Source organism: Thamnophis sirtalis, unplaced genomic scaffold (genome assembly GCF_051295495.1).
Source record: "Thamnophis sirtalis isolate CommonGarterSnake01/CBP01778 unplaced genomic scaffold, rThaSir2_p1.2 scaffold_2, whole genome shotgun sequence".
In the NCBI taxonomy this organism is placed as follows: Eukaryota; Metazoa; Chordata; class Lepidosauria; order Squamata; family Natricidae; genus Thamnophis; species Thamnophis sirtalis.
Window position 1 is genome coordinate 5641438 of NW_028261382.1, and position 18421 is coordinate 5659858.

General features: G+C 47.1%; 1 protein-coding gene across 6 annotated transcripts in view; it reads left to right on the plus strand.

Moving 5' to 3' along the window:
- The window catches only part of CELF6 (CUGBP Elav-like family member 6), a 172434-nt gene that overhangs the window by 108675 nt on the left and 45338 nt on the right, over positions 1-18421 (plus strand). For all 6 annotated transcript variants that reach the window (XM_087704094.1, XM_087704096.1, XM_087704097.1 and 3 more), the window contains one exon: positions 15191-15239. In XM_087704094.1, the coding sequence (XP_087560220.1) occupies positions 15191-15239 (49 nt within the window). The remainder of the gene's footprint in view (positions 1-15190; positions 15240-18421) is intronic.

The window sequence follows — 18421 nt, forward strand, 5'->3', positions numbered from 1 at the left end:
AGATTGGCGGATATTTCCATCCTGAAGCGCAAATAAAAAAATATCTGCCGTGAGCTCCACGAAGCATCGGGAAGGGCATCCAGCCGGTAAACTCTCGGCTCCATCCAGTTGCCCTAACTTTACCCCAAATTAAGAGATTAAAGGTAAAGGTTCCCCTCGCACATATGTGCTAGTCGTTTCCGACTCTAGGGGGTGGTGCTCGTCTCCGTTTCAAAGCCGAAGAGCCAGCGCTGTCCGAAGACATCTCCGTGGTCATGTGGTCATGACTCAACGCCGAAGGCACACGGAATGCTGTTCCCTTCCCACCAAAGGTGGCTCCTATTTTTCTACTTGCATTTGTTACGTGCTTTCGAACTGCTAGGTTGGCAGAAGCTGGGACAAGTCACAGGAGCTCACTCCGTTACGCGGCGCTGGGGATTCGAACCGCCAAACTGCCGACCTTTCTGATCGGCAAGCTCAGCGTCTTAGCCACTGAGCCACCTTAAATTAAGAGATTACAAAGCTGTAAAAAGACAGTGTTTTTTTTTTTTTTGTAAAATTCAATATTATTAATCTTGGGCTGCACCTTTCTTAGTCAATGCTGATAGACTTATAGTATTGGGATTACTGCCGCTTCTACAACTTCTGCTCCTGCTGTTAAAACAATAGCGGGAATGACATGAGAGAGAGAGAGAGAGAGAGAGAGAGAGAGACTCTGGGTGAAAAGTGTTCAACATACTGGCCAGATTGAGAGTTTGGTGTCAGAATTCCTGAAGTGCAGTAAAGAACAATATACTCGTAACGGCAGCTCATCCCAAGTCACCCTTGGGGTTTGCAGAAAGTAATTATCTCCCCCTTCTGATCCTCCACTTTGCATTTCCCCAGAGTTTCTATTTTATATCTGCTTTGTTGTTTGTTATGGTTCGGAGCAAACCCCTAAATTAACAAGCCTCTCAACCCCTCCTCCTCTTACTCCAGAAGCTTTTCCCCCAATTCTATCCGAGACGAGCTTGCAGTCCTGTTACCAAAAAGCGGGGATCACTCTAGCAACCTCTCCCCAGAGCCTAAAGCTACTTGTCTTAAGTTCGAGAAGGAAGCCATAGGTCCATGATGGCAAAGCAATGGCACTCGTGCCAGAGATGGCACACAGAGCCCTCCCTGTGGGCACGGGCGCCGTTGCCAGCTGCTCAGTGGTGGGTTTCAAAAAAAATTTGGAACCTCTTCTGTAGGTGTGACCTGCTTTCGAAATATGCTTTTTTTATTTTCCATTTTCATAACATATAATCACATGTATACTATTACATAGCCAATATCCTATTGTATTAAGTAGTAATTACATCAGTTCCTCTTGTCATCAATGCCCAGAAAGATAAAAACCCATTATTAGCTCTTCTGCTCTCCATACACCTCTTTCTTCTACCTCTCTCCTACCTCCTTTCTTCCCTCCATCATCCTTTTCTACTCTACTTCCCCTTCCTTTCTCCTTCTCCTTTCTCTTCATTCCACTCCTCCTTATCCTCCATCTTCCCACCTTACCCTCTCTCCTATCCCTCTCTTCCTATCTTTCTTCTCTCCTTTCCCACTCTTCCTCTCATTGGTGTATTTCAGCTTCTGAGCAAACTCCATTCTATGTTGATGGTATTTATGCTTCCATATCAATATACTTAACATATCCTAGTTTTAAAGAAAAAATAAGAGAAGATAGTATACATGTGCAATCATATTACATTAAAATCTAACACCCCTCGTCAAGCCTAATATTCATCCCTCCCAAAAAAAAACAGCTAAAAACATCCCAAAAAACAGGCATGCACTCGCCGAACAGCTGGTCTTCAGATTTCGGGCACTCCGCCACACGCATGCACACACACACACACACACACACACACACACACGGATGCATGCACATGCATTCCAGTTTGGGCACTCGGTGCCATCACTGCCATAGGTCACCCAACTAAGCCTTCTCCCTCCGTTGTGATAGGTTACAAACCCCATTAAAAAAGCAATGTAAACAACGTAACAACCCTAACCCTAAACCTAACCCTAAACCTAAACCTAAACCTTACCTTAACCCTAATCATGCTTTTGTGGGCATGGTTTTATCGGCGCTCTTTTGTGGGAGCGCTTTCGACCGCACGGTTTTCTCACCGTGGTTTTGTCGGGCACGCATTTGATGGGTCATGTTTTAAGATTGGAAGATATGGAGAGGCCGGGCCCTTAGAATTGCCAGGAGTCGGACAGAACTGAATGGGGAGCATCATCACCAATAGCAATAGGACTTGGGCATATCCTGCTTCATAGGGCTTTGCCATACTCTCTGGGTAGTTTACAATGTCAGCTTGTTGCCCCCAAGAATCTGGGTCCTCATTTTACTGACCTCGGAAGGATGGAAGGCTAAGTCAATTTTTAGATGGAAGGAAGGCAGGGAGGGAGGGAGGGAGGGAGGGAGGAAGGAAGGAAGGAAGGAAGGAAGGAAGGAAGGAAGGAAGGAAGGAAGGAAGGAAGGACAGAAGGAGAATAGCACTTGGACATATACCACTTCACAGTGCTTTACAGCCCTCTCTAAGCAGTTTACAATGTTAGCCTATTGCCCCCAATAATCTGGCTCCTCATTTTACCGATCTCACAAGGAGGGAAGGCTGAGTCAATCTTGATCCTGGGGAGAATTGAACTGCCAAACTGCAGGCAGCCGGCAGCCAGCAGAAATAGCCTGCAGTGCTGCACTCTAACCACTGCGCTCCTGTGGCTCATCATCAATCACCATCATCACCTCCTTATGCTGTGAGGCTCCACAACAAGGAGAATCTAGGACAACCGAGGAGAATCTTTTCCCAACCGAGTGCCCCTGGATATGTTGTCAGGCTGGGGACGATGGGCACTGCGATCCATGGCAGATTTTCTCAACCTCAGCCGCGTTAAGACCTGCGGACTTCAACTCCCAGCATTCCCCGGCCCAAAGCTGCCAGATTGAGGATGATTGGCAAAGACCGAGTGATCAACGGGGAGAACTGAGCTTTGTCGCTGGAGTAAGTGGGCTAGCCGTCGTGCTCCCTGCTGACTCGCTGCACCTGGATCTTCCCCGTGGTTTGCGTGTGCTGTCTTGCGTTGTTAACGGGCCGCCTGCAGGCTGCCTGATCTCCTCAGAGACTCTCTCCTGCTGCCCATGTAATCTCTGTCAACAGGATTTAGGAAACGTCCTTTGGGAGCGCCAGAACTGGAGAAACAAACACTGAGAGAAATAATTATTCCTGATTAACCATTAGCTTCATCTCCACTTGAAGAAACAGGGGAAGGTTCCAGAGAGAGGGAGGGTGGGCAGACTCTACGTTTGTGTGTATGTGTGTTTTTGGGGGCCGAGAGCTTCAAATACTTAATACTCAGCCCTCTTGGGAGCTGGGGAAGAAGTAGCTTTCTCTGATAATGTTTGGTGGGCTTTTGACGCAAAGGACATGGTCCTATTCCTTTCCAGGAGATACATGCACCCCAGTGGTGAGTTATGGCTGGTACGCTCTAGTACGGGTGTACTGGTGCCTGGTGGGAGCATCAAGTACCGTTCAGGTACCGTGCTCCAGGGGGCCCACCCGCCCTCCCACCCTCCTTATCTGTATTTGACCCAATCAGGCCATTTTGCAAACGTGCACGGAGCGTACGGTGCCTGCGCAATGATCCACTGAGCAGCTGGACTGTTGCAGGCGGTGGGTGCGCATGCACGCACAGCACACGTGCATGTGGTGGACGCCCTCCCCGTTGCAGCATACCGGTTGCAACAGGATCCGAAACCCACCACTGATACACCCAGGGGTGAAATGCTGCCGGTTCGCCCGAACTGGTAGCATATGTTTTACAACTGGTTCACCCAAACTAGTTGTAAAAAACGTGCTACCAGTTCGGGCGAACTGGTATTTCCGACGATCAGCTGTGATGCGCGATTGATATTATTTCCTGCTTTCTAGCTGATCTAAATTGTTTGGCACAGCAGGTTCCTTCCCCCCTCGCTGTTCGCTTACCTTTGCAGATGCACTCGGTAGCAGGCTCCCGCCCACCCACCTGGACATCATCACATCCATTTTTTATGTTCTGCGTCCACACGGAAGGTCCTGTGCATGCACAGAAGGTCCTACGCAGGCGCGGAAAGTCCTGTGCATGCGCGGAAGGTCCTGTGCAAGCGCGGAAAGTCCTGTGCATGCACAGAAGGTCCTGTGCATGTGCGGAAGGTCCTGTGCATGCGTGGAAGGTCCTGTGCATGTGTGGAAGGTCATACGCATGCACGGAAGATTCTGTGCATGCATAAAATGTCCTGTGCATGCGCGGAAGGTCCTGTGCATGCGTGGAAGGTCATACGCATGCACGGAAGATCCTGTGCATGCGCGGAAGGTCCTGTGCATGCGCGGAAGGTCCTGTGCAAGCGCGGAAAGTCCTGTGCATGCACAGAAGGTCCTGTGCATGTGCGGAAGGTCCTGTGCATGCGTGGAAGGTCCTGTGCATGTGTGGAAGGTCATACGCATGCACGGAAGATTCTGTGCATGCATAAAATGTCCTGTGCATGCGCGGAAGGTCCTGTGCATGCGTGGAAGGTCATACGCATGCACGGAAGATCCTGTGCATGCGCGGAAGGTCCTGTGCATGCGCGGAAGGTCCTGTGCAAGCGCGGAAAGTCCTGTGCATGCACAGAAGGTCCTGTGCATGTGCGGAAGGTCCTGTGCATGCGTGGAAGGTCCTGTGCATGCGTGGAAGGTCATACGCATGCACGGAAGATTCTGTGCATGCGTAAAAGGTCCTGTGCATGCGCGGAAGGTCCTGTGCATGCGCAGAAAGTCCTGTGCATGCACAGAAGGTCCTGTGCATGCACAGAAGGTCCTATGCATGTGCGAAAGGTCCTGTGCATGCGTGGAAGGTCCTGTGCATGTGTGGAAGGTCATACGCATGCACGGAAGATTCTGTGCATGCGTAAAATGTCCTGTGCATGCGCGGAAGGTCCTGTGCATGCGTGGAAGGTCATACGCATGCACGGAAGATCCTGTGCATGCGTGGAAGGTCTTGTGCATGCGTGGAAGGTCATACGCATGCACGGAAGATCCTGTGCATACGTGGAAGGTCTTGTGCATGCACAGAAGGTCCTGTGCATGCGCGGAAGGTCCTGTGCATGCACAGAAGGTCCTGTGCATGCGTGGAAGGTCATACACATGCACTGAAGATTCTGTGCATGCACAGAGGTGGCACATGCATGCACACGCTCACATTGCTACCGAACCAGTAGCAAAGGTAAGTTGACTTCACCCCTACATGCACCCATGTGTAACAGGGAAAGAGACTTCATTTCCCCACAGATACTTTGATCTCCACGAAAGACCTTTCTTCACTCAGGGAAAAATGAATTCTTCCTTCCCACGACAGGGAAGGAAGCCTTTCGCTAAAGCTGGGTTTCCCAAGCTTAGGAAACTTTAAGACATGTGGACGTCAATTCCCAGAATTCCCCAGTTGGAGTCCCCACGTCTTAAACTTACCCAGGTTAGGAAACCCCGTGTCAGGCGCAAGAAATAAAGAACCCAGGTTGTTCCAATGAGTATAGGTTTTATTCCATGCTAGCTCTCTACAGGAATCTGAACTACTAACAGCCGAGAGAAATTAGCGGGAGATAAGAATCTACGGAATTCAAGGCGGGCTGCGCCTAGATCTCTCTAGTTGGAACGAAGTGACTCCAGAGTGATGGCCCACTTGATCCCTCCCCTACAACCTGCCTTACAGCTTACAGCATAAAATAGCACCCATTCTGCATTACAATAGATACAAATTCATCCAAATATATATATAAACATATTTCTAACAACAATAACGACAGCTAACACGGATTCTTAATAGCATGAATGATGTCCTCAATTTATAATATAACATCGAGCACATAAACACACACATTTCTCATTCTCCAGACCATGGAGATATTTTAAACCGATTCTGGCATTGTTCTGGCAAAACCAAAGAATCTATTTCTCTCTGCATTCTTCCTGAAAAAGCCTAATTTCATTGATTGATTTCACTGTTGCTGGAGCATAGGACAAGCAATAGCCACTGACTCTCTCTCTCTCTCTCTCGGTCTGTATGTGTGTGTCCATCCATGATATCTCTTTTGTTCTTCCTTTTCTATCTTAGTTCCTTTCGTTGCTGCTTCTAGACCAGGATTCCCCTATCTCAGCAACTGGAACGTAGTTAAATGCATGCTGGCTGGGGAACTCTGGGCGTTGAAGTCTATCTGTGATGCTGAGCTTGAGAAACACAGTTTCTAAACTTGATATTTTGGAGGCTTCCGCCTGAAAAGAGAGATTTCCCAAACTCCTTGTTATCTTTTCCTTCATAGGCAGCCTTTTGTCCATTACATCCAGACAGAGAGATCAAGGTTTTTTTTTAAAATACGCTGTGGCCTTCTTTCATTTTTGAAAGGCGCCTGGAGACACCAACCTAGGCAGCCATAATAAATTTGTTTAATAAATAACTCAACTAGCAGCGCCATCTCATCTGGGAAAGCGCATGTGGGTGAAAAAGAGGAGTGCCCTTTTTGAAGGAAGGCTGGCGCAGCTGGGTTTGAATCAGTGGTGAAATTCAGGTGTTTTTTTTTACTACTGGTTCTGTGGGCGTGGTTGGTGGGCATGGCAGGGGAAGGATACTGCAAAATCCCCATTCCCTCCCCACCTCAGGGGAAGGATACTGCAAAATCCCCATTCCCTCCCCACCTCAGGGGAAGGATACTGCAAAATCCCCATTCCCTCCCCACTTCAGGGGAAGGATACTGCAAAATCCCCATTCCTTCCCCACTCCAGGGGAAGGATATTGCAAAATCCCCATTCCCTCCCACCTCGAGGGGAAGGATACTGAAAAATCCCCATTCCCTCCCCACTCCTGGGGAAGGATACTGCAAAATCCCCATTCCCACCCCACTCCAGGGGAAGGATACTGCAAAATCTCCATTCCCACCCCACTCCAGGGGAAGGATACTGCAAAATCTCCATTCCCACCCCACTCCAGGGGAAGGATACTGCAAAATCCCCATTCCTTCCCCACTCCAGGGGAAGGATACTGCAAAATCTCCATTCCCTCCCCACTCCAGGGGAAGGATACTGCAAAATCCCCATTCCCTCCCCACCCTGGGGCCAGTCAGAGGTGGTATTTGCCGGTTCTCCAAACTACTCAAAATTTCTCCTACCGGTTCTCCAGAACCTGTCCGAACCTACTGAATTTCACCCCTGGTTCAGATCCATTTTTGGCCCTAAGCGTGGCTCCCTAGACAAAGAACCAGGGCTGATGGAGTTAGGCTGGAGCCAGGCCTCGTAGAAACTCCCCTCGGTGTCAGTTTGACTAATTTGTTAGTCTTATCGCTGGCAGGATTCAACGTGCCCATCAAGGGCGCAGGCCCATAAAACTAATGTAGTGAGGAGGCCGCCTGAGGGATGATAGATACGGCCCGCCGCTTGGAACAAGCATTAGCTTTATGAACCAGAGGTAATTGAAAGGAAATATTTGTCATTGGTCTCCAGCGGACAAGAAGTTCACGGCAAAGTTTCTTGACTGGCTATGGTGGGTGGGTGGGTTGCCCATCTTCATGCCGATTGGTCAGCTGGGCTTTCTTGGATTTTCCCCTTGAAAACGTTTCGTTTCTCACCCAGGAAGCATCTTCAGTTCCTCGGGGGGAAACAAAACAAGAAAGTCTCCTCGCTCTTCAGGAAAGCACCTTTGATCCTTCTTTAGGTGGCTCATTGTGAGGGTTGATGAAAGAAGTGACCCTGTAGGTGCTTTTCAAAAGGCAAGTAGGTGTTCTTAGCCTTTTCCTTGAAGACATTTTGCTTCTCATTCCGAGAAGCTTCCTCCATTGCTTCAGAACTGTAGAAGGTCCTTGGATGAGAAGCAACATGTCTTCAAGAGGAAAAACTTAAGAACGTCCAGTTGCTTTTGGGGACAACCATGACCTGGATGATGCAGAATCTCCATGGACATATTAAAACTAGGCTTCCCCCCCTTTTTTTTTTTAATTAAAGTATTTTTATTAGTAAAAGAAAAATACAACAACCAATAACTGGTAAAAGACAATACAACATCCACTGTTTCACTTTACATTTGACTGTGTTTCAAGACATTCCCATAATATCAAAATCCTTATAGGCATCAAAGGTTGGGTATCTTCTCCCCTCCCTCCCTCTTTCCTTCCCTTGTTTCATCTTTCCCACTCCCCTTCCTTCCCTCCCTCCTTCTCTCCTTCCCTCCTTCCTTCCCTCCTTTCTTTTCTCTTCCTCCTTTCCTTCCCCTTCCCTTTCCTCTCTTCTTCCCCCCCTCCTTCTCTCATATCTTCCCTCCCTCCTTTCCTCCTTCCCTCCTTCCATTCTCTTCTCTTGAGTTCCCTCCTTTTCTTCCCTCCTTCCCTCCTTCCTATCTACTCTCCTTCTCTCCTTCCTTCCCTCCCTCCCTCATTCCCTCCTTGCTTCCCTGCCTTCTTCCCTCCTTGCAAGCTGCAGGCTTGAATTCCCAGAGTTCCCAGCAATGGTTCTTCTCCTTAGGGATTTCTGGGATTCGAAGTCTAATATCTAAGGAAGGTCAGAATAGAGAATTCTGTATTAAGCGATAGTGCGTGACCTAGAAGGTTCCTGCTTGTCAGGAACAGCCCCAGATAGTTGAGAAGCGATAGGTTTCCCAATGAAGATTGGTTCAGGAACAACCTTGGGACAATGTCCTCCTTGGTGGCGCAGTGGTTAAATGCAGCACTGCAGGCTACTTCAGCTGACTGCAGTTCTGCAGTTCGGCTGTTCAAATCTCACCGGCTCAAGGTTGACTCAGCCTTCCATCCTTTCGAGGTGGGTAAAATGAGGATCCTGATTGTTGGGGGCGATATGCTGACTCTGTAAAACCGCTTAGAGAGGGCTGAAAGCCCTATGAAGCGGTATATAAGTCTAACTGCTATTGCTATTGTGCCCCTGTTCTGGATCTCCCAAAGCATTGAGGTGACATCTCAACAAGCTGGTCAAAATGGATCTGTCGTCTCCTACAGGCTCTTCGGTATCATCCCGCCAACTCTTCTCAAGTTCTTTGTAGTCATTTTTAATTTAATTGATGATATAAAATGAAAGCGTGAGAATGGTTCTAGAAGGAAAGGTCGTGAAGCAAACACCAGGTAGACATCTGGCGAAAGGAATCATTTGTGCGACATCTGGAAGAAGATCTTGTGTTCCCTCCACATGATACAAAGGGGATGAGATACAGAGCCAAATGAAAGTTATTATCTGAGGTTCCCGCTTCGTTCTCTTATAGAAGAGAATATACGTAGCTCGGGGTTGAACTGTGTGGAGTTTTTGGTCGTCTCTAAACTTGGTCGTTTACACGGAGATGTTTCATTACCTAACTAGGTAACACCATCAGTGTTAGTGCGAGTGGAGTTTGCTCCTTGTTTATATACAGTAGCTTGCTCTTCCAGTGTTGCTGGGGTGTGTGGTTTTCTTCTCGGCAGTTCCTTGATGAGGGTATTGTTTTCTGCTTGTTTGTTTGTCTGGTGTTAATCCCTGCTTATTTTAGGAATTAAGAAGGAAACAACACCAGAACACATCCTCTCCAGAAACCAACACCCAGATAAACAAGAATTAAGACCTTACCGATGGAAAAAATAGCTGGCCAAGGCAAAACAGTTTCGCCAACATTTTTTTTCCCCTTTGGTATCATAGCTTGACTATGTGCGAGGTGTGAAAAAAAAATGGGACAGCATCCAGCCAAGTCATAAATATACCCATAATTCCCAGAGGGGTGGTGGTGGAAATGAGCTTATAATGAATAAATGAATTTTCTGCATTCCAAATGTGTTATCACTTAGTGTGATGAGGAGAAGGCACGGAGACAGTTGTCTTCCACTCTCAGAAACGTTGCCAGTGGAGAAGGATATTCCCTTCCATTCCAAAGTCAGGATGAGCAATTGACGTGACATACGGTAGAAGGCCAGCTTCGGTGAGAGAAGAAACTTCCAGACGTTATGGAAGATCGGACGCTGGGAATAAATGGAGGCCAATTTTGCAGAGGTACTTAGGAAGCAATTCAATGACCATCTGTCACTTGAATGCTACAAGTGGAATCTGGATGGAGCAGGGGGTAGATTAGCAGGACACCACAAGACACCTTCCAATTTCAATCGTATTATTGGATAACGCTACATCACATCCCGTTCCACCGCGCACTCTCCACACCGACTCTTCTGCACACCACATTTCCCAGCCTCCTAACAGATCCAGGTTCAGCCAGCCATTCCGTATTTCCAAACTGGACAGAAGTCCTTCTTGTTAAGCTTGGCAAAGCCCGGTCATTAAGAGAGGAATCGGCTCTTTATTGAGTCGTCGACTCTTCCCAAGAGAGGGAAGCTCATCTGCCAAATCGGAGCTTCCCTTGCCAAGACGCATCAAAAACTTGCGGTGCCAAAGAATAGCTTCGAAGTTTGCAACTTCACTTGTCGCTGGTGTTCCTTCACCAGCTGGTCCGTTAGCCTCGGGCAAAAGGGGAAGAGCTGGTTGTGTGAAACGCTAGGAAGCAAGTTAGGAATCTGCAAAATCAACAAACGTTAAACGAGCATAGGAAGCAACTTAAAAACATGTTCTGGTTACTAGAGATTCGTTACTTCCATGTACTCAGGTGGGTATTTATGATGGACTGTCTGATTTTTAGACATACCCGTCAGCCTACTGGGTAGACTGGAACAGGAAATCAACATCACAGCTAGGTTAATGCTACTTTAATAGAGATGGGTATAATAACAGAAGGGGCGTGGTGGCTCAGGGGCTAAGACGCTGAGCTTGTCGATCAGAAAGGTCGGCGGTTCAAATCCCTAGCGCTGCGTAACAGAGTGAGCTCCCATGACTTGTGCCAGCTTCTGTCAACTTAGCAGTTTGAAAGCATGTAAAAAATCCGAGTAGAAAAATAGGAACCACCTTTGGTGGGAAGGGAACAGTGTTCCGTGCGCCTTCAGCATTTAGTCATGCTGGCCACATGACCACGGAGACGTCTTCGGACAGTGCTGGCTCTTTGCCTTTGAAACAGAGATGAGCACCGCCCCCTAGAGTCAGGAACAACTAGCACATACGTGCAAGGGAAATCTTTACCTTTACCTTATAATAACAGAATCTTGCAAGTTGTTATTATGCTGGACCTCATACACTCCAATGAATCAGGGAAGAATCTGCCTGACTTCTGAATGTTATCTGGGTCTCCTGGACTTAAACAATGTTTCAATCCCTTTTACCTAGGCAATAGTCCCTGCATATCTTTGTGAAGTTATCTTCCTTACTCTCTACACAAAGTTTCTCAGCTTTGCCCTTCAACTCCCAGCATTCTCTGGCAAGCACGGGAGCCGAAGTCTGCCTAATTTTAGAAGTTGAAGTCCACATAATTTGGGGAGTTGAAGTTCACTCTGGGAGTTGAAATCCTCACTCCAATTCTGGGAGTTGAAGTCCATCCTATGTTGCCTGGGGAATTCTGGGAGTTGAAGTCCCTCATACGCTGCCTGGGGAATTCTGGGAGTTGAAGTCCATTATATGCTGCCTGGGGAATTCTGGGAGTTGAAGTCCCTCATATGCTGCCTGGGGAATTCTGGGAGTTGAAGTCCATCATATGCTGCCTGGGGAATTCTGGGAGTTGAATTCCATTATATGCTGCCTGGGGAATTCTGGGAGTTGAAGTCCATCATATGCTGCCTGGGGAATTCTGGGAGCTGAAGTCCTCACATCTTCAAGCTACCAAGGTTGAGAAACACCGATCTATAGAAAGTCAGGCTGTTGGAAGGTGGTGTCCATGTTCTGTAGCGTCTAATCTTCTGAGGCTACTAAATTAGTTCTAGTTCTTAACTAGTTCTTAACTAGTTCCTGAATCCAAGGGACAAAGAACTTGTTTCCAGCAGAGTACAGCCAGAGACCCCGTCTTCCATCCATGCAGGGTTTATGCTTGTGAGTTTCTTTTGAGTTCGGTCAGATGTGGAGTGTAGGACTGTCTTAGTGTTTCTCTGCAAATGCCCGATACTGGATTGGATGCCTCCGTATCCATTCATCTGTCACCCCAATCAAGCGAAGGAGCTTTAATTGACTTTAATAGCCATCAAATGCCATCAACAATGTCTCTTAATACACAAATCAATTAGCCAGTCTGATTGGCAGGGGGAGAGTGGTCAGGTGGCGGAGAGAGAGGCAAGAGAGGAGCTGCAGGCATCCCGGTTGGTCGAGGGATGCTGGGAAAGGCATCCTTCACCGCGGCAACAGAGGCGGCTTCGCAAACAACAGCGTGGTACCCCTGGAGGCTTCTGTATTCAGTTCATGTTACTCTCCTAGCTCGATGTTCCAGGCTATAAATGTAGCATTTATCTTTTTAGCTCGCTCCAATCCTGCCTCCTTAGGAAGTGGCTTAGATAGAAGCAGTCATGCTTGCTTGAAGTGTTGACATGCGGACAGTTTTCTGGTTCAACATTCTGGCCAGTTCTTTAGACCAGCCATTTTTCAGGAAACCTTTTCCATTTTTTTTACAACCCATCCATCCACCTCAGAGGTGGGTTCCTACCAGTTCGCATCTATTCGGTAGAACCGGTTCGTCAAATCTACCAAACCGGTTAGAAGAGGTCCCACCAGTGGACCCGGAAAGCAGGCCACACCTACAGAAGAGGTTCCAAATTCTTTTGAAACCCACCACTGGTCCTTGGATATGATTATTCTACACTATCATGCTCCTATTTATAAAACTCAGTGCCTCTGTGAAAGGTAAGGATGACTACTGCGTTTGTGGTGCAATCAGAACATTGCGTGTGTTGAAGTTGTTTTAACGCAAACCAAAGATGCCTTTTAAAAAACAAGTTTACATCATATTCTTATGCATGCCAGTGCTGTGTGTGAGGTAATTTAAGGTGGTTCTGACAAGTCGGCATCTTCATATCCGGTCACATGGGCGGCAAGCCACTCCCATCCGGTCACATGGGTGGCAAGCCACTCCCACAAAGGAGGCCACACCCACAGAGTAGGTTCAAACAATTTTTGAAACCCACCACTGATCCACCTGCCCTGGGACTCAGTCTCCAGACTGGCTTCAGTCATTACAATAAGCCTCTGTCTGCTTAACCGTGGTTCGAATGCTTGGATTTCCGTCTCACACACACACCCTAAGCTGTGAAGCTCAGCTCATAAACCACCATGGCTGATTTCGTGCGGCAGCTAAGCCGAAAACAAACAGATCTTATATTGTTGTGGTGTGGGGAATCTCACCACAGTCAACACACTGTGGCCGTTTTCTGTCCATACTAATTTTGTTGCTGAGTTTTCCTGTCTTGTGTTGTCTATACTCCAAGCCTCCCCCAACCTTTCGAGGATCTTCCTCTTGGATCTAGGACAGAGGTCTTCAAACTTGGCAACTTTTAAGACTTGTGGACTTCAACTCCCAGAATTCCCCCGCCAACATAGAATTCTGGGAGCTGAAGTCCACAAGTCTTAAAAGTTCCCAAGTTTGAGGACCCCTGATCTAGGATGATAATGCTTAATCGGTCGAAAGCCGTGTTTCTCAGCCTTAGCTACTCTGAGATAAGGGTGATCTTTCAACTCCCAGAGTTCTCCAACGAGCATGCCAGCTAGGGAATTCTGGGAGTTGAAGTCCTGGCATCTGAAGAGATGCCAAGGTTGAGAAATGCCGGTTTAAAACTTCACATTGGTGCGGGGGGGGGAGGAATTATGTTTGGCGATCGAGACAATACTCCTTGTGTGATGAGTAGCAAAACAGTTAGCATCCATTGAGAAAATTAAGGTCAGTGGGCCATCCTTCTGAAATTATGTTGCGTGCGTGAAGCTTGGTAGAAAAGTTAAAAAACTGGAGCAGATCTAGAATAATTGCTGGCGTGGGCTGAAATATGTGGAAGCCAATTCCTTGATGCAGGTCTTAGGGGGAAAGGATCCATTCGGAGGGTTAACGAAGGTTCTGTTCATGATGGCAGTCTGGTTTATTTTATTGTTGATCTTTGCCAAGTGATCCCAAATATATCCTCTTTGTTTTGTGTTGACACTACCTGGTCACCATGGGTCCTAGCATGAAACTACCGAACAAAACTAAATTGTTTCCCCCCCCTCCCTCCATCATGGTGTGCTCAGTCCATTTCTCTTTTGTTCTGACGTAGGCTTCCCCAAAAAGCAGGAGGCAGAGTCCTGGTCCCCGACAAAACCCCTTTTATTCAACGAATGTGAATTCCTCTCATTCACATTCAGCCAAGGCCTGGCAAACAGTCTTTCAAAGGCGTATTTATGACCACGGACCTTATCTATCTTGGAAAGCTGTCATGTAAATATTGTCCAAATGAGGTGCTGGGCAAGGAAAGGCTGGGCACAGAGTCTCTGAGATTCACGGACAGGTCTTCACACTCCTGAAACAAATCTAACGACCGAAGGAACGAATAGTTTCCTGCAAAAGCCCCCTCCCCTTTCGCTCCTCTTTTATGTCCTATGGGAGGGGCCATTCACCTTCCACTTGTGACTTTACTCCCAAGACGACCCTGATTTCTGAGCTGTTCTTTTCTTCTGGCAGCTCTGCGCATGCGCACACTGGGAACAGGCTCCAGCTGTTCCTCTGCCTCACTGCTGTCTAGCTCCGTAGGTACCTGATCACTGCCAGATGGCCTCGGCCCCATCTCTGCCTCTGACACAGAGCCCTCGTCCGAGCCTTCCCCAGACCCCAGGACTGGCCCATGTTCCTCCCCGACCTCCTCCCTGTCCAGCTCTGCTGGCCACTGGCACACCGCAGCACCTTTCAGCTAATGCTTTGCCAGGAAAATGAGCTGAATTTCCACCCATGGGCACAGACATACGTACATATAGATGCCTCTGTCCCAAAAGGGCTTTTTCAGGATGCAACTCGCCTTCCTCTGCTCTTCCTTGAAGGCCTTTTGCTTCAGACGTTGATCTGAAGAAGCTTCCTGGATGAGAAGCCCAATGTCTTCAGAGGAGAACAAGGAAGTCTAATAGCCTTCTGAAAAAAGCACCTTTGGGACAATCGTGGCCTGGATAAGCGAGAATCTCCAACAGACATAGATGCCTCTGGAGATCATCTAAATCTGGAAAAAGCCCCCCCCCCCCCGCCGCTTTCCCCCAGTTCAGCAAAAATGACTCCTATTAGAACCACGGAACGGCTCTACACAAACCTAGAAGCTCACCAATCCTTCTTGTGTTTCCTTTGGCAGATGAATCGTCCAATCCAAGTGAAACCAGCAGATAGTGAAGGCCGGGGAGGTAGGTGGCGCTGTTTTTTGTATCTATCTATCTATCTATCTATCTATCTATCTATCTATCTATCTATCTATCTATCTATCTATCTATCTATCTATCTATCTACCCACCCACCCACCCACCCACCCACCCACCCACCTACCTATCATCTATCTATCTATCTATCTATCTATCTATCTATCTATCTATCTATCTACCTACCTACCTACCTACCTACCTACCTACCTACCTACCCACCTACCTACCTATCATCCATCTATCTATCTATCTATCTATCTATCTATCTATCTATCTATCTATCTATCTATCTATCTATCTACCTACCCACCTACTTACCTACCTATCATCTATCTATCTATCTATCTATCTATCTATCTATCTATCTATCTATCTATCTATCTATCTATCTATCTATCTACCTACCTACCTACCTACCTACCTACCTACCTACCTACCTACCTACCCAACCACCCACCTACCTATAATCAATCAATCTATCTATCTATCTATCTATCTATCTATCTATCTATCTATCTATCTACCTACCTACCTACCTACCTACCTACCTACCTACCTACCTACCCACCTACCTACCTATCATCCATCTATCTATCTATCTATCTATCTATCTATCTATCTATCTATCTATCTATCTATCTACCTACCCACCTACTTACCTACCTATCATCTATCTATCTATCTATCTATCTATCTATCTATCTATCTATCTATCTATCTACCTACCTACCTACCTACCTACCTACCTACCTACCTACCTACCTACCTATCATCCATCCATCCATCCATCCATCCATCCATCCATCCATCCATCCATCTATCTATCTATCTACCTACCTACCTACCTACCTACCTACCTATCTACCTACCTACCTACCTATCATCCATCTATCTATCTATCTATCTATCTATCTAAATATCTATCTATCTATCTATCTACCTACCCACCTACCTACTTACCTACCTACCTACTTACCTACCTATCATCTATCTATCTATCTATCTATCTATCTATCTATCTATCTATCTATCTATCTATCTACCTACCTACCTACCTACCTACCTACCTACCTACCTATCATCCATCTATCTATCTATCTATCTATCTATCTACCTACCTACCTACCTACCTACCTACCTACCTATCATCTATCTATCTATCTATCTATCTATCTATCTATCTATCTATCTATCATCTATCTATCTATCTATCTATCTATCTATCTATCTATCTATCTATCTATCTATCTATTTAAAAAGCCATTCTTTGCATGCTCAGCCAGTTTCTCTAACGGGTGGTGCAGGCGACCCTTTATGATTTAGATCAGGGGTGTCAAATTCATTTACATCGAGGGGTGCATCAGGGTTGTGTTTGACCTGCGCGGGAGGGCTTGGTGGGCGTGGCTGGGGTGGGTATGGCCAGCTCGACATCCTTCGTGTCGGGGGGCATTTTTGATGGCCTGAACGGGGCTGGGTGGGGTGAGGTCCTCCTGCAGCCCTCTGCCAGCGAAAACGGAGCGCCATTTTCACTGGCAGAGGCACCGCAGACTGGTACCTTGTTATTTCTAAGGCGGGACTGCAGGCCAGATCTAATAATCCCAGGAGCCATATCCAATCTGTTGACCTTGCGTTTGACACCCCTGGCTTAGATCATCCTTGAGGATGATGTGATTGATGTGCTCTTGATGTGGTTTAGAGATCATTGGTGAGGGACGGTCCCTATGGAGGGGGAAGAGTGTGATGGACCATAGATGTTCCCCAGGAAGAAGGGAGCATAATCCAAGGAGGGAGGAGTGAGCCAAGACATCCCAGAGCTAGATCAGAGAAGGAAGATTGCTAAGAGAGCCAATCCTTAGACTCTCCCCGGTTAGAATAATCTAGGTTTATCCTGGCAAGATTCTGTCTCCCTGACGTGAGCAAATAAAGAACTAGACTTCGGTTAGATTGTTCTATGTCATTCTTGGGTTGGGCCTGACATCATCCTTCTCAGACAAGAAACACAATTCCAAGAGCTAAATCTACTTTAGGCTACAAGACACGCCAGCATCTTACATGTTTGAAGGTACAAACTTCCCGTCATCACTTTTAACCATCTGACTAATTAGGACAAATCAGTGGTGAAATTCATTTTTTTTACTACCGGTTCTGTGGGTGTGGCTTGGTGGGCATGGCAGGGGAAGGGTACTGCAAAATCCCTATTCCCTCCATACTCCAGGGGAAGGATACTGAAAAATCTCCATTCCCTCCCCACTCCAGGGGAAGGATACTGTAAAATCTCCATTCCCTCCCCACTCCAGGGGAAGGATACTGCAAAATCTCCATTCCCTCTCCACTCCAGGGGAAGGATACTGCAAAATCTCCTTTCCCTCCCCACTCCAGGGGAAGGATACTGTAGAATCTCCATTCCCTCCACACTCCAGGTGAAGGATACTGCAAAATCCCCATTCCCTCCCGATCAGCTGGGACTCAGGAGGCAGAGAATAGATGGGGGCGAGGCCAGCCAGAGGTGGTATTTGCCGGTTCTCCAAACTACTCAAAGTTTCCGCTACCGGTTCTCCAGGACTTGTCAGAACCTGCTGAATTTCACCCCTGGGACAAACCCTAAAATTCTTTCTCTGGCAGTGAAAGCAACTATGGACTTTTCCTTTCCTTGTTTGATCCTTCCTCAGGCAGCGTCTCTTCCCCTCTCCTCCCCAGATTTTCATTCCATTACAAATGTTGCATCAGACCGAGAGGAACCATGTTCTCTTAATATCATCCTGCCTGAGCCCCTCAAATCAAATTAAGGTCTCGGGTCTCCATTCTGGGCCACTGTAGTCATCCTGTCTCTAAGTAGCTGCTCTTCCCTTAAAAGAAACAAAGCGAAACGAAATGGGAATTAATTAATCGGCAGGTCTTGGAATGATGCCCTTCGTTTCCCAGAAGGCAGATTCCATTAGAACTTCAGGAAGGACCTTACTCACGTTGAAGGTCTGGGTTTAAGCCCACAGAGAAAGAATGGAGATCCCTTTTTGCTATTTGTGTGGAAGAAGGGCTCAAGGAATATTTTGGAGGAGTAATTTGGACACTGGCTCTAGTAGGGAAGTCGATGAGTTTAGTGGAGCCTTCAAGTCTTTGACTGTAGTATTCTGAGTAACATAGGACCGTTGCAAATCTTTGCAATTTGC